The sequence below is a fragment of the Lepus europaeus genome, chromosome 5 (genome assembly GCF_033115175.1).
Source record: "Lepus europaeus isolate LE1 chromosome 5, mLepTim1.pri, whole genome shotgun sequence".
In the NCBI taxonomy this organism is placed as follows: Eukaryota; Metazoa; Chordata; class Mammalia; order Lagomorpha; family Leporidae; genus Lepus; species Lepus europaeus.
The window spans coordinates 40146266-40162516 of NC_084831.1; the positions used below are offsets into that span (position 1 = coordinate 40146266).

At 52.1% G+C, this 16251-nt stretch overlaps 1 protein-coding gene across 1 annotated transcript in view; it reads right to left on the minus strand.

The window, feature by feature from the left end:
- The window catches only part of AGBL4 (AGBL carboxypeptidase 4), a 1345014-nt gene that overhangs the window by 125900 nt on the left and 1202863 nt on the right, over positions 1 to 16251 (minus strand). The window contains exon 8 of the mRNA XM_062190079.1: positions 8683 to 8797. Within this exon, the coding sequence (XP_062046063.1) occupies positions 8683 to 8797 (115 nt within the window). The remainder of the gene's footprint in view (positions 1 to 8682; positions 8798 to 16251) is intronic.

Here is a 16251-nt window from a genome sequence, read left to right on the forward strand (position 1 = left end):
CTGGAACACTCATTTGAATAATTGGTTTTGGCGGCGTGTGCTTGTGGGTTAGACACCTGATTACACTGCCAGCCCCAGTGTCCTTTCAGCCTCCATAGAAACATCACTCAGGTTACGTAAAGCAGGAGAGAAGCTCTGGGAGGTAAGGGTCTGTCTAGTCCCTGCTGTCACCAGGGCTGCGTCTGAACTTTGTGGCTCACTCGCTGTGTGACCTTGAGCAAGTTACTTCCCCTCTCTGTGACTCAGAGAGAGAATGAGTCCTGCCCTGCTTATGCCACGGGCTTCTTGTAAGTCCCTGAGAGAAGATGGGGGAGTTGTGACTTAGCAGAAATGTGAGTGGGAATGTGTAGTTAAGGAATTAGGTTGAGGAGAGCTCAATGTCAGACAGCCAGTTGCGTGTGGGCTGTAGCCGAGGAAGGCTGGTCCCCAGGAAGAAACCTGTGATAGTCCCTTCCTCCTCCTCCTCCACTAATTAGCTCTGTGAACTTGAGGGAGTCACAGAAGCAGCCCGGGTCTCAGTTTCCTCACTTGTGAAATGAGAAGAGTGACACGGTCGTTCTGAGAATGAAATATGCAAAATGCCGGGAGTAGCTGCAGGTCCCGAGGTTCCGTGACGCTGGCTGTCACCATCCTCATCATTGCCATCATCACGATTGTTCGGTGCTGGGCACCGTGCCTCAAAGACATGCAATGACAAACATCTGGAGCGTGGCCAAAGGACAGCAGGCGGGACGGGGAGATCACGCATGTCACGCTGCATGTGAGAAGCTGAAGGACTTTTGGGGGAGGGGGTGTTGTTCAGCACGAGATTAGGAACTGGCAGTGGCTGCAGTGAGAGTGGGGCGTGGGGGTGGAGAGGGGACACATGATTTTCAAACAGCTGGAGGGTTGTCAAGTAAAAGAGGGGCTGGACCCCAATGGTCCTGCAGAGGGCAGAGTCGAGGGGTAGCCTGAAGATCAAGTGCTCTAACGGTCAGAGCTGGCATCAGCGCCGGAACTACCACGCCTGACGGTGGACAAGCAGAGGGGGCGTGGCCCCTGCAGGGTCACCTGAGCGAATGGCTCTTGTTGGTGCAGTGACAAGGCTACCAGGGGAGAGAGGTGACTGGGGTGGGGAAGGTGGCACGGTGTGAGGAGGGGCCGGCAGATCTCTCCACGGGGGCAACGCTAATTGTGAACTTTTGTTTTCTGTTTCTGGCTCCATAAGAAGCACGCAGGTTCTGTGCTTCTGCACTGTCACAGAATACATAGCACACGGGCTCGTGTTTCCCACCGTACATAGCTGATGCCCTGTTCTGTTCTGTTTTGCCCAGTTACGGCGCTTCCTCCTCCGCACGCAGCAGTGGACAAGGCAGGGCAGTTAGCTGTGAGTGTGTGGGGGAGGTGCTGCCCTTGGCCGCTCCCCCCTGCTGCCTTCAGTCACGTTTTGCTGCACAGGTCTCCTCTTACTCCCTTTTGTGTCTGGTGCCCACTATCTGGAAGCAAGTCCTGCTGCGGCAGACAACGCAGCACAAGGGGAAAACCTAGGGGGCTGCCTGGAGGCTCGTAAACCTGCTCTGACCCTTCCTGCTGGGGAGGCTGGGGCGAGTTCCTGGGTGCCTGCGTGCCTCAGTTTCCTTCTCTATGGGAACGGGGCTATGCCGTTGCTTCCGTGTGGATTACTGAGGTGGTGCCTACAGTATCCACTGGGTAGGCACTCACGTACGAGCGCTTGGTGGAGCATCACACCGTGTTTCCTGCACCAACTCTGGCTTCTCACTGGCAAGGGCAGCCTCTGATTTCCTTCTGCTTCCCCAAGGCCCAGCACAGGGCCTGACACCTCGCAGGCCCTCAACAAACCTTAGTTAAACTGGATTTCCTGCACGGAAGCATCCTTTGCTACGGAAGGACCGCCAGGGCCGAGAGACGGGGCAGGGCGCTGGTGAGGGTCTGCGGGTTGTGCCTATGCCCTGGGGCCTACAGGGCCGGGCTGGAAAGCAGAATCCTTCCTGCACCACCCAGCGGGCTGCTCCTCCCCCCACCCCCACCTCCCCATGCCCGAGAAGCAAGGAGCTTTTCTGATGAGAAATTTCGCAGCATCCTGCTATCTTTTGGGTAACTGCGTATTTTATGATGACTAATAGGCCATTACTATGGTAATATTGCAATTCAGCATGTGTGAGGTTTGGGAAATGAGAAATTATGGGTAACTACTTTGGACTCATTTCTATGGTAACAAAAAGTAATTGTCATTAAATACCAGTTATACTGAGGCTGTACCTGGTAATTATAGACTTTTATGCCCAGAAACATAAATAAAACCAATAAATTTATTCAAAGGTCTAGGACTGTTTACTTATACGTGGCTCCATGGAATACACAATGACAAGCACCTAATTAAGAAATGCAAACCCAACCAGAGTTCCACGTTGTCAAAAGGAGATGGAAAGTCAGTTTTTCAAATACACGTCAACGCGTGCCTTACAGAGTGGTGGGGTTCTCGTGGGGGCGGGGATGGGGGCTGTCTTCCCTGGGAGTGATGGGTAGGAGGAGGCGGCAGAGAGTGCAAATGCCGTAACGCACATGTGTGGCCATGTCTCCGGGGAGATGCGAGGAGTGACTAACCGATTCTAGGCTGACTCAGCCCATCTACCCACCCACCCCAAAGGCCTTGCAGCTCCTCACCTCCGCCATACCTGAAGTTACAACATGTCATCCCTCAAGTGCCCTGGGCCCTAGACCTCCCCAGACCTCCGAAAATGCTCTCATTGCAAAGACAGTAGCCCTACCACTTGCCTTCTTACGTTGTGATAAAATGGCACCGCAGAGTGAAATTTTCCATCTTAACTGGTTTTAAGTGCACGGTTCAATGGCATTAAATACATTCCTAATGCGGTGCCAGCATGCGTCACCACCATCCACCTTAAAAACTCGTCTCTTCTCATCTTGTGAAATCGAAACTCTGTACTCATTAAACAAGAACTTGCCCCTCATACCTCCCTCAGCTCTGGTCAGCGCCTTCTACACTCTGTCTCTAGGACTCTGACAACTTTAGGGACCTCATATACTTGGACTCATATGGTGTTTGCCTTCTGCTGTGGCTCATCTCACCAAGTGTAACGTCCTCGAGGTGCGTTCGCTTTGTTGCCAAACGGCTCCTGAAAGCGCCTCTCCCCAGAGCTTCCACTAAAGGATGCGTCGTGTCTTCCCACCCCACGTTCCTCTTTGAAGAGGGCAGGAGGAACCGAGGCTAGGCGAGAAAAGTGTTTTGCCCATGGACAAACAAGAAGGCTCAGGAGGGTGTGGGGAGAGTGAGCCCCCAATTCTCTGTGTCCACCCACAGCTTGGAAAGCAAAGGTGGTGTTGGGGAGTATGCAGTCACTGGGTTGCATCCTGTGGCATTGAACCCGGCTCCTTGCCTCAGTCTCAGTTTCCCTTTTGCACAAGTGGATGTAATAGAAACTGGCTTTCTTTTCTTACAGGGCTGTTCGATGATCTGATGTGGTTTTTAAGTGCTTTTAAACGTATGTGCAGTGAGAAGGTGTGGCTGAGGACCCAGAGCCTGTCAAATCATATCAGATTGATGGCACAGTGACAGGCGACTACCGCAGCCAAGGTGAGCAAGCCACACAGGGCCAGGCTTAGGGCTGGGGGCTGTTCCTCTGCATGGGGGTTGCAGCTCTGAGCTACAGCACACTCACTGAACACTGCTGCTGAGTTCATCCATTCATTCAGAAAATATCCATCAAGGGCTCATTCGCTGCCAGGCACCGTGACAGGCACTAGGGATCAGAGAACAAGGTCGACCAAGTTCTGGCTTCATGGGATTTACAGTCTAAAGGTGGAGACACATGCTAAATATTCATATGAATGAAGACAGGACTAGAAATTAGGCCAAAGGCCGTGAAAGCACAGTACAGGGTGCCCCAAAGGAGTGTAGTGGGGACTGACTGCAGAGTCTGAGAAGGCCTTTGTTGGAGTGGCTTTAAACCTAAGACCTGAAGGGGAAGAGAGGCAAACATAGCTGGGGCACCATGGACAGTAGGGCTACTGTTGCTGTGTGTCTTTCTTACACACAATAATGTAAAAATTGTTATCTGCTGTTATATCATCTAATAGCTAGGATGGTGATAGATAGCTACAGTAGAAGGTACTCCAGCTGCTACATATCATTGCTATAAACTGTATTATAGGCCTTGCGTGCCCTTGCCACAACTACAGCCAAATACCATAGACAGTAGCCTGGTTAATAAGTGTTGCTACTCTTCAGCATAAAGAGGGTTATCTGTCATGGTACAGTGGCCATCGATTGCTACTAAATGCTACAGTGTACCGTTCCTGTTTTACTATAAATACCAGAGCATAGGTGCAAATCTTATTATTATAAGCTTACCTGATGAGACCTGGGGAATCTCCTGAGTAGCCTTCCTACATGGGAATACAAGCTTTTTGAATGCGGAAGAAGCCGGAGCACATCCTTATGCAGAACTTGCAGTGTGCGTTATCTTACAAAAGCCTGGTAACCCTTTACAGCGTCCCCATTTGCAGGTTGGAGAAATGAAGCACAGTAGGCTGTGCGATTTACTCAAGGTCATACAGCAGGTAGGTGGCAGAGCAGGACCTGAAATCTGACCTGACCCCCAAGGCCATGTTCTTACCACGATGTGCACTCCTTCTCTACAGTTCCTCCTGTCTGGTCTGCTGAACCATCTCCCCCAGCCCAGCCAGACGCCTGGGGCAGGCCTGTCTTTGTTCTGCTCCCAGAGCCTGGTCTACCTGGTGCTGGCTGTTGGGGGAATGCAGTTTGCCAGGGAAGGGCTCAGGCTAGCCCAGACAGACCTACATCCCCGCCAGCTCCTCACAGGCCGTGAACCTAAGATTTTGAACTTCTCTGAGACTTAAGTAACTGCAGGTCTGAAGGGAGATGCTGAGAGAACGGAAGTCAGGGCATGGGAGAGAGGCAGAGACATGGCTGCCCACATGCAGCCTGTGCCCAGTGATTCCATCAGGTCCTGTGAGGTCTGGCTCTGTTTAACACCCCAGAGCTCTCAGCGTCTGCCTCCCTCCCTCCCCTAACTCTCTCCTACTCTCTTTCCTCCCGTTCTCAAGCTAGTTTGAGTAGATGCTATTATCTGCAAGCAGAAAGACCTGAGACCCTCCTTCACAGAGTTGTGAGGATTAAATGGGATGAGTGCATGAGTACTTGTCAGGCCACTGGGTCAATGGGCAGAGTTCTTGGCGATGCATTTCCCAAAATGTGTTTTATGTACCCTAACATTGGCCATGCAGGGTGTGGACCATGATACTCACCTGTAGGAAACACAAAGTGCTACATTGCCTTCTTGAGATTCCCGACTATATCTCAAGAATTTGCTAGTAAATTCTAGCATATTCAAACTTCTGAAGTCTTATTGTAAAAGGGACATGTTCAAGTTTGTTAACTGTGCACTTCTCAAACACACTTGAACTCTGAACTCCCCCCACCCCCAACCCATAAAGGCTTGGCAGGGCCCACCAAGCCGTGCAAGCCGTGCTGTGGAAGGCAGTGTGGCTTTGGGAGGGGCTGACCTTGAGGACCTCTAAGGCACCTGGAAGCTCTCAGCTCTGAGCCTTTAGTGCCTTTTTTCACCCTTTAAGTACTGAATCCTCATGATTTATAGGTTCTTTGCTGCTCCTCTGACCTGTTTTTTTTTTTTTTAATTTATTTTTTATTTTTTGACAGGCAGAGTGGACAGTGAGAGAGAGAGACAGAGAGAAAGGTCTTCCTTTTGGTTCACCCTCCAATGGCCGCTGCGGCCAGTGCATTGTGCTGATCCGAAGCCAGGAGCCAGGTGCTTCTCCTGGTCTCCCATGGGGTGCAGGGCCCAAGCACTTGGGCCATCCTCCACTGCACTCCCTGGCCACAGCAGAGAGCTGGCCTGGAAGAGGGGCAACCGGGACAGAATCCGGTGCCCCGACTGGGACTAGAACCCGGTATGCCGGCGCCACAAGACGGAGGATTAGCATAGTGAGCCACGGTGCCGGCCTCTCTGACCTGTTTTAACCACAGGATTAATGCCTGTGGTTAGAGATTCTCTCCAACTCTCACAATGAGCGAGATCCACATACGCTCTCTCACTAGGGGGGTGCGGGGGGAGGGCAGTGTGACTCCAGTACGAAATCACCTCTGAAGAGCTCTTTTAATCCTGAGGTTCTCAAAACACCAGATCTTGGAGCCAGCGCTGTGGTGCAGTGGATTAACACCCTGGCCTGAAGCGCCGGCTTCCCATATGGGCGCTGGTTCTAGTCCTGGGTGTTCCTCTTCCGATCCAGCTCTCTACTAGGGCCTGGGAAAGCAGTAGAAGATGGCCCAAGTCTTTGGGCCCCTGTACCCACGTGGGAGACCCACAAGAAGCTCCTGGCTCCTGGCTTCGAATCTGCGCAGCTCTGGTCATTGTGGCCAATTGGGGAGTGAACCATAGGATGAAAGACCTCTCTCTCTCTCTCTCTCTGCCTTTCTTCTCTCTGTGTAACCCTCTGACTTCCAAATAAATAAATAAAATATTAAAAAAAAAAAACCCACGAGATCTGGAGCTTGCAGATATGTAGAAGCATCTGGTCCTCCATCACCACCCTGCTGAAGCCCAGAGAAGGGATGCATTTTGGCCAAGGTCACAGACTTCTCCCCAGCTGATGCTTCCCCGGACAGCAGAAGTGTGTGGAGTGGCGGCCCTGACCTCTCTGACCACTGCCACTCCTGTGAATGAAGCAGACGTGCTAACATCAATCAAACGGCCTTCCCACGCCATCATCGGGAACAGTGCGTCTGCCTGGGGTGGTGAACAGGCACTCCTGCATCAAGCCATAAACCTGCAGATGCAAATGAGCCATCTCTTAGCCAATTAAGTGAGGCAGCAGAACTGTCTTTAACGAAGGCGTCCTGCATCCCATGGGCGCTCTCTAACTCATCCCCGAGGCACCAGGGAGCCTTGACAGACCCAACTGCCAAGCTTTTGGAAAGTGATAAACCAACTCTATAAAATGGGCCTGGCCGGGAATCAGATCTCTGCTCTGAGCTCAGCCACGGACTGCGGGCAAGTCCCGTCTCACCCCTGGGCTCCAGTTTCTTCACCCAAGAAATCATTTCTCTCATCTACTCATATTTATCCAATATTTCTTGAGCATCTACTATGTGCTGACTCCTGTAGCTAGATACTGGGGACACAGAGACCATTAAGGATCAAGCCCCTGCCCTCCAAAGCTTGAAGTCAGGTGAGGTCCATGCAGTGGGATAAGACTTGTTCAATAACCAGGCCTATGGGTGCTCAAAGAAGGCAGTGGCCAGTTCTCCCTGGGGTTTGGGGGAAATGGTTTCCAGAAAAGGGGACGTGAGCTGAGCTGCAAAGGGCACTGATGAGATGAAGAAGTGATGAAGAGGTTCCTGGCCGGGAGCCACCTGCATGAGGTGAGGTAGCAAGAACCAGCAGGACCTGCCTGGCACACTAGGCTGCACTCAGAGTAGCTAGAACATCAGTTCCAGGAGGGGGAGGATGAGAGGTAGGCAGATAGGCACCGGGTCATACAAAGTATCGCATGCAAAGCTGGGTGCTCAAATGTCATCTTTTTTTTTTTGGACAGGCAGAGTGGACAGTGAGAGAGAGAGACAGAGAGAAAGGTCTTCCTTTACCATTGGTTCACCCTCCAATGGCCGCCGCGGCTGGCGCACCGTGCTGATCCGAAAGCAGGAGCCAGGTGCTTCTCCTGGTCTCCAATGCAGGTGCAGGGCCCCAGCACTTGGGCCATCCTCCACTGCACTCCTGGGCCACAGCAGAGAGCTGGCCTGGAAGAGGGGCAACCGGGACAGAATCCGGCGCCCTGACCGGGACTAGAACCTGGTGTGCTGGCGCCACAGGCGGAGGATTAGCCTATTGAGCCGTGGCGCCGGCCCAAATGTCATCTTAAAAGTTGTGGTTTAATCAGCTCTGAAGCTGTAGAATTTGGGCAGTGAAGTTAGACAGTCAATGATTTTTTTAGCTGTGCGACTTTAGGCAAGGCAGTTGCCTCAACAGTGAACAACACCCTCTCTCTCAAAGCATCCACTGTTCTGTTGGCAGATGATCCCCTGGGCGGTGGTTCTAGGCTGTAAATTATGATGCTAAACTCAGAGAAAAAAGATTCAAGGTTTGGGGCCACAGGTGCGTGGGGCTAGCTGATATGCGAACACCAAGGGGGAATGCTATTCCGACGAGCTGGGATGCAGTCTCCTCATCAACTATCTTCAGGAGGAATCAGCGAAGCAACCGTGCCCCTCATAGCCACCAATGAGATTCTGCAAAACACAACCCTCCTCACCATTGCTTCTGATGCCTGCAACTGCTCTGCCAGGTTACGTAGCTATCGTTTCCGTTATGCAAGAGAAACTGAGCATCAGAGAGGAAAAGTGAATCCCCCCATGGCTGCACAGGAAGTAGATGCAAAAACTAACACCAAGTCTCCTCTTTCCTGGTCCAGTGAACTGGCCAGGAATTCCCAGCAGCCGACCTCAGGTGGCTGTGATGAAACAGCTGAGGCTCATTACCCACATTCTAAAGGACCAGGCAAAGCTTCCTCTAATAAACTCCTGCGTGGTCTGAAAATTCTTCCTTAAAAACATAGGCCCTGTTTGTTCTTGCTTGCACACTACCACCTAGCGCTGGGTGGCATCTGGGCAGCCTCCCGTCTCACCTGTAATTGCCAAGGTAGACTCCATCAGGGTTGAGCATTGGTGCGATCTTGAAGACCAGGTGTTGCCTCAGGACACGGGCAATAGGGTGCTGGCTTATGAGGAAGTCAATGATGCCTAGGGAGAGAGAAGTATGGGTTAACATCAAATAGTTCAAGAATGGGGAGCACAGCACTCTCTTCGCTACTTGGAATGTTTTCAAGAGCTCTGTAGATGGTTTTTGACCTGCGTTGTTATCAACTACTGAGAGTGTACAGCTAGCAGCTATGTGGTACCCAGGGAATCTTTTTTTTAAATATTATTTATTTATTTTGAAAGTCAGAGTTACATAGAGGGAGAGAGAGAGAGAGAATCTTCCAACCTCTGATTCACTTCTCAGATGGCCACAATGGCTAGCTAGTGTTAGACCAGGCCAAAGCTACCTCTAGGTCTCCCATGTGGATAGCAGGAGCCCTGGCACTTGGGTCATCTTCCACTGCTTTTTCCAACCCATTAGTAGGGAGCTGGATTGGAACTGGAATAGCTGGAACATGAACCAGTGTCCACATGGGATGCTGGCATAGCAGGCAGCAGCTTTACATGGTATGCCACGACACCAGCCCCTACCTAGTGGGCTCAGTTTTCGAGAGATAGACAGCTCAAGACACAACATTAAATTCCAGACGCAGGCGAGAGGGAGCATTTCCTGATGGAAAGAACAGGGAGGGCTTGCAGAGGAGACGGCGTTTGAGCTATGCCTCAGGGGTCCCAGTAAGTTCTGACAGATTGAGATGGGGAGAGATAGGATAACTGAACACAGATTAGGAGATGCTCTGCAACAGAAACATGTTCTTTTCAAATATTTATTCATTTATTTGAAAGGCAGAGTGATAGGGAGAGAGGGAGAAACAGAATGAGAGAGAGAGAGAGAGAGAGAGAGACAGAGAGAGAGAGAGAGACCTATCATCCACTGGTTCACCCCCCACAAATGCCCACAACAGCCAGAGCTGGGCCAGGCTGAAGCCAGGAGCCAGGAGCTTCAACTAGGTTTCCCACGTGGGTGGCAGGAACGTAAGTGTGTGGGCCATCTTCTGCTCTCTCTTCTCATCCAAGCTATCCGCACATCTGGCTTCTTCACTGCTGCCAGGGGCTCTTCTTAGAGCATGAACCTGACCCTGTCACCCCCACCTTGAAGTCCTTCTGGTGATGGTCTGTCTCCATCTCTGAGCCTCGTCCCTCCCCTCTTCTCTGTGTGGCCACTTTGCCACCAGAGATCTGCAAAAAGACGGGCAAAGTAGCTTCACAACGTTCCATGAAATGAGTGCAAGGTCAGAAGCTGATAGAAGGGTGTGACACCCTCCCCAAACGCACAGCAGGAAAGGCTTGGGGCAGGAACAGACCTTGAGCTGGGCTCTGACAGGTGCGTGTAGACAGGCGGGAGGAAGGCAGCAGGGTGACAAAGATCGGTCCACAGGCCCAGCAGCAGGCACTTAGCTCTTGGAATGACAACTGGCTCCAGAGCTCATTCCAAAGCGGCTGTGACAGTGAGGGACAGTTCAGCTTTTCACGGGGCCAGGCTGAGACTCCATCCGCAGCCGAGAGCCAGTTGGACATCATTTACTTCTCGGCTGACGCGGTGGTGGACCAGATGCCCTAATTTATTTGTTGGTCCTCATATTAAAGCCGCAGTTTGCCAGTAAACAGGCAGGGTAATGATGCCAGGCATCCTTGTTAGGGGCTAATAATTGCTTAATCTGTCCACTAATTGACCCCGGCTCCCGGGGCGGCCCTCCATCAAGGAGCCAGCCTGCACTTAGGGCCTGGCCGTGCTGCCTCAGAGAACGGCTTCTGGAAATGGACTAGCTCATTGTGATCCATCCTCCTTCACAGATGAGCAGATTAATTGGACTGCCAATTAGGCAGCTAATAAAAGAATGAGAGAAAAACAAAGCTAGCCCAGAGGCTGCAGCCGTCCAGAGCTCCCTCTTCCAGGTGGGTGGGAGCAAGGAGAGGGAAGGTTTTTTTTTTTTTTTTTTTTTTAGTTTTTGACAGGCAGAGTGGACAGTGAGAGAGAGAGACAGAGAGAAAGGTCTTCCTTTGCCGTTGGTTCACCCTCCAATGGCCGCCGCGGTAGCGCGCTACGGCCGGCGCACCGCGCTGTTCCGATGGCAGGAGCCAGGTGCTTCTCCTGGTCTCCCAAGGGGTGCAGAGCCCAAGCACTTGGGCCATCCTCCACTGCACTCCCTGGCCACAGCAGAGAGCTGGCCTGAAAGAGGGGCAACCGGGACAGGATCGGTGCCCCGACCGGGACTAGAACCCGGTGTGCCGGCGCCGCAAGGCGGAGGATTAGCCTGTTGAGCCACGGCGCCGGCCAAGGTTTTACACTCATCCCCGGGGCTTGAAGTCAAACACAGCTTGTCAGGAATCATTCTCGTCGATCAGGAAATTGGGAGGTCTTCTTTCCTTCTCCTTTTCTTAATGATGGAGGAGGGTGGTAAGTGGACAGGAGTACGGGGAAGAATGTGACAGAGCGGAGAGGAAGTTCATCCCTGGCCATGGGCCAAAAGCACTGCGTGGACCAAGGAAGCAGAGGGACCCAGGGAGAAGACAGGCTTGGGGACCTGCACTGGAATTTTAACTGAGCGTTAGCTAGAGAACGTGCTGTTTGGCTTTCTCTGACCAACAAACCCAAAGAGACTCTGGGCTCTGGTTTTGGCTCAATTTCTGAGGGACTTGTGGAAAGCCCCTGGGCTTATTCTTATCTTTAAAACTGGGAAAAAGATGGGCCAGTGCTGTGGTGAAGCAGGCTAAGCCTCCTCCTGCAGTGCCGGCATCCCATATGGGCGCCAATTCATGTCCTGGCCGCTCCACTTCCAATCCAGCTCTCTGCTAATGGCCTGGGAAAGCAGTAGAGGATGGCCCAAGTGATTAGGCCCCTGCACCCACATGGGAGACCTGGAAGAAGCTCCTGGTTCCTGGCTTCATATCAGCTCAGCTCTGGCCATTGTAGCCATTTGGGGAGTGAACCAGCAGTTGGAAGACCTTTCTTTCTGTCTCTCCTTCTCTGACTATAACTCTACCTCTCAAATAAATAAATAAGTAGCTGGGAGGAAGTGTGAAATCATTCCTAAAGACACAGTCCACACCGACATGCTATGATCCCATCTATTTTATTCCTCTCCCCCAAAGTGAAAGAATCCCTGTTGTCAGTGGAAGAAAACAAGTTCTCTCCTAGGACACACCTTCAACTTCCTTGAGGTCTTTGGCTTTGAGCTGACTTAATCACAGAGGTGGAAGAAAGTGGGGTGACAGGAAGGTTGGAGGCTAGAAAGGCTGGATGACAATCAGGAAAATGGTACAGGATCTGAAATGAAATCCAGGCGGCAGAGATCACTGTCCAGTGCCAACCTCCAGCTGGCCGGCAGGGGCCTTGCCAGGACAGCCACAACTGAGCCTTAGAGTCGTTGTTGCTCTTCCCCGCCGGAGTGCTTGGTTCAGGGCCGGGCACAGAGCAGGTGCTTAATAAATCCTGCAGATGGATCCGTCCCGGGAATTCACTCAACCCTGACAAGTGTGGGGTTGGCTGAACTATGATCACTCATTCTACATACAGTCAGTGGCAGGCCAAATGCTGGGCATTCCAAGAGGAGTGAGGTGCTCCTGCCACAGAGGGGTGCATGATAAGAAAGCAATTCCTCACTGGCTGGCCAGGACTCAGGAGAGCAGCACCGTGTTGCAAGAACCCAGAGGGGCTCCCCACCCAGCCTTGGCGGTCAAGATGGGGAGGTAAAAGATGAGTGGCATGAGCCAGCTGGAAGGGGTGTCCAGGCGGGGCCTTCTCCCACCAAGATTTGGAGATGAAGTCAGCATGTTTGATAATGGGCCTTGTTCAATTCCAGGGTCATGGCTTTCTGGTTAGCAGTGAGACTGAGGCCTGGCTATCTGGATTTGACTCCTCTCTCAGCTATTCCTTCACTGGGTGCCCTTATCCTCTCAGATCCTCAGTTTTCTCACCAGTGAACAAGGGGGAAACGATAATTACTTGTGAGTTACTGTGGATGGCTGACATAAGCAAAGTACCTGGAACATAGGAGAAGTGTATACAAAGGTTCTTCAAAAAGTTTTTGGAAATTGAATTTTTAAAAAGATAAAAATAAATTGTTAAATAAAATAAATTTTTAAAAATATTTTATTTATTTATTTGAGAGGCAGAGTTACAAACACAGAGAGGGAGAGATAGAGAAAGGTTTTCCATCCGTTGTTTCACTCCCCAAATAGCCACAATGGCTGGAACAGAGCGGATTCGAAGACAGGAGCCAGAGCTTCTTCTGGGTTTCCCATGTGGGAGCAAGGACCCAAGCACTTGGGTCATCCTCTACTGCTTTCCCAGGCCATTAGCAGAGAGCTGGATAGGAAGAGGAGCAGCTGGGACGTGAACTGGCGCCCATATGGGATGCCCGCACCACAGGTGGCCACTCAGCCCGCTATGCCACAGGACCAACCCATATGCGTACAAATTTCAAAATTTTTTGCATCCAAATAAATTTATCTTTTAATTTAATATTTTTGTTCTATGAACAGCATGTGTTGTTTTAATCATTGCCCCTACTTGGTTTGCCTGTGGGCATGGGTCAAAGAGTGTTGAGTCGTGAGTGGGAGGGGTAGACAGGAACTTGCTTGTCCAGATGAAAGATCATGGAAGGCACTGGAGGAGAGCCACTGCGAGACTGGAGCCAGGAAGGCACAGGGCCAGTTCGGAGCTCTGGAGAGCTCTCCCTGGCTGCAGCATGGACTGAGTCTGAGGGAAGGGAGAAATAACAGAGGGCAGGAGCAGACAACAGCGTGGACAGCAGCTTGCAGCCAGGCGCTTCCAGGTGACGGCCTGCAGGGATTCTGCGGGGACCAAGCCCCAGAGAGTCATGACTACAGTCCGTGGGAGGGCAGCAGTGTGGACAGATGGTGACACCAATGGCGAGATTCTTTGTCTACCACCCCCAAGAGCAGCAGAACTCTTTGCTGAAATCGCACAACCTTGGAGAAAATGACTGAGATTAAGTTGTTGGCCCCGGGCAGAATGGATCTTCAAAACAGAAACTGAATTCTGCTGTGGAGGAACGAGGAAAGCTCTGATTTCCATCCTCCTGATTTCCTTTGCATTCTGGAGGCTGAGGCTCACCTCTGTGAGCTCGTCTTCCCTTCAGGCCGCAGGCTGCAGGATGGCAGGGACACACCTGCCTTGTTTGCCGCTCTGTTCTCAGTGCCCAGCGCAGGACATGGCACGGGGAAAGTGCGCATTGGATAGGTGGGAAATGACTGCAGAAAGCTAGACCCACGATGACTCCCGTGCGCTCCTTGGCTGGGACACTTGTAATGCTACATTCTCCGTTTTACAGGCAGAAAAACAAAGGCAGGGTGTGGCCATGCTTACCGAGTGTCTCACAGGGACTTGGATGGGATTCAGACCCAGTCCGTCCAGCTTCCACGCAGTGTGCCCTTTCCATCGAGGTAAGGTGGGAAGAGCCAGGCGAGCACTGGCATGTGATTTGCAGAATGATATGTGCCCACACTGCTGTTGCCTGGAAAGTTCTGTGTGAGGTTCTCTATTTCTGTCCTCTACTCAGACAGCATCCCAGAGAGGGCAGAGCCCAGGCTTGAAGCAACACGACCAGAGGTCTCTGCTAGGCCCAGAGTATGTTCTGCACGACAGCAGCCAGTGGATCCCGTCCCCCGAGCTGGCACCAGGCCTGCTCTCTGCCCACGGCCAAGCCCAAGGGCCTCCAATTATAGAATCACTGAGAGTCTGGCCATGGGGAGCCTGAAGTTCACAGAGTTGAAGTCTTCACCCTCCTACCCCTGATTGCCCATTTCCCAAAGAGACAGACGCCTAGGGAAGAGGAAGGCCCCAGCATGAGAACTTAGCGGGTCTGTAATGTGAAGCTGTCTGGGGCAGAGAGAGAGAGAAAGAGGAAGAACAGGAGAGGACTGGAGGTGGGAGAAAAGCAGGGTTCGGGAGGATGAAGGTCACCGCTTGAGTGAGGATTGTGCTTGGCTCCAGTGGCCAGTGGTGATGGTATGGTGAACATGCACATCGCAAGGGCACGTATGTGTGTCTGTGTGCATGCACACATATGTTCTCCCTCATTCTGTGACCCCCGAGCAGTGAACTCCTTGAGACAGGCCCAGTTCTTTTATCTCCTTCGTCTAAGCCCTGGTGGGCACTTTGCCAGGTAGCAGCAGGGCTGTGGTTAGGAGGCAAAGTCTAGGACGTATTCTCCACCCCACCACTAACTTGCCAGGTGACATTCAGTGCATCCTTAGGCTTTTCTGCAAAACAGGGCTCAGAGCTGCCTGGCGCCTGGTGGGCCTCCTGTGGAAGAGCCAAGGAGAACAAGAGGGATGAGTGCTGCTCGGCACCTGTGTGTGCCTGGTGCTGCACCAAACACTGAGACACTGTCTCGTTTCATCCTCACAGCGGTTCCTTGAGGAAGAGATCCCTGCCCCCACTTTGCAGAGAAGGAAAAGAGACTCTGAGAGTCAAGGACTTGCCAAAGAATCCCAGAGTGGCAGGTGCAAGTTGGAGGACTCCACCTTGGGCCTCTGTCCAGCCCCTAAGCCTCTGCTACGCCCACAGTGCCCACTGCCCCTCGCCGCCCTCCAGTGCACGATGTGCCTTGCCCACGGCAGCACTCCCCAAGTGTTGGTTTAATTCACTCAGTGGCGAAGGATCAGAAGAGGACAAAGTCTCCGCAGATGGCAATTTTCAAGGAGAATCGTCTCAGCAACTCCAGGAAGCTTCTGAGAGAAAACTTCTACTTGGCCAGGAGTCAGAGACCAAGGCCCGGGTCTGGTTCTGGCCAAGCTGCTAACCCGTACTGGGAGCTTGCTGGCAAGGAGAGCTCTGCTAAGGGCTCTCTCAGGAGGGGTGAGGAAGAGCCAGGCCCAGGGGGAAGCCACGCTCCTGGATTTGGCTCCTCAGAGAGCATTAGGGGAACCACGTATGAAGTGCCTCATGGAGGACCTGGCCTGTGCAAAGTGCTCCACACGTGCTACCCCTGCCTCCTACTACTAACACTTATTTAGTGCTTGCTGTATTCCAGACTCTGTCCTCAAGGTTTTATGGACATTAACACTGTTTGTCTCCATAACAAGCTTGTGAGGCAGGATCGCTACCATGAGTTCCCTCTGGACATACAAGAACGGAGGCCGAGATAGGTGCCATTCCCAAATCCACGCTGTAATGAGCAGGGAGTCCAGCTCCCGAGACATGGTCTCACACGCTCTGCCTTTGACTTCTCACATTGTAGCTTCTCCAGCTACATGAAGCCATGTGTGACGTTTGGGGCACAAAACTGGTAACCTGGAGTGAGCTGTCCTACCACCAAGCAGAGTCTTGAGGACATCCAAGCCCTGCTGCACTTAGTGCCACCCCTTGCAGAACTTTGCAATGAAAGGACTTCACTCTGCTCCCAGCAGCAGGTGCATCAGCAGCTTGGCAGAGAGAACTGTGGTCCCAGCCAGATGGGGACGACCAGACCTCACACGCCTGTTCCCTGCTCAAGGTCACTGAGCCAGTTAATGGGGAAGAGTTAATG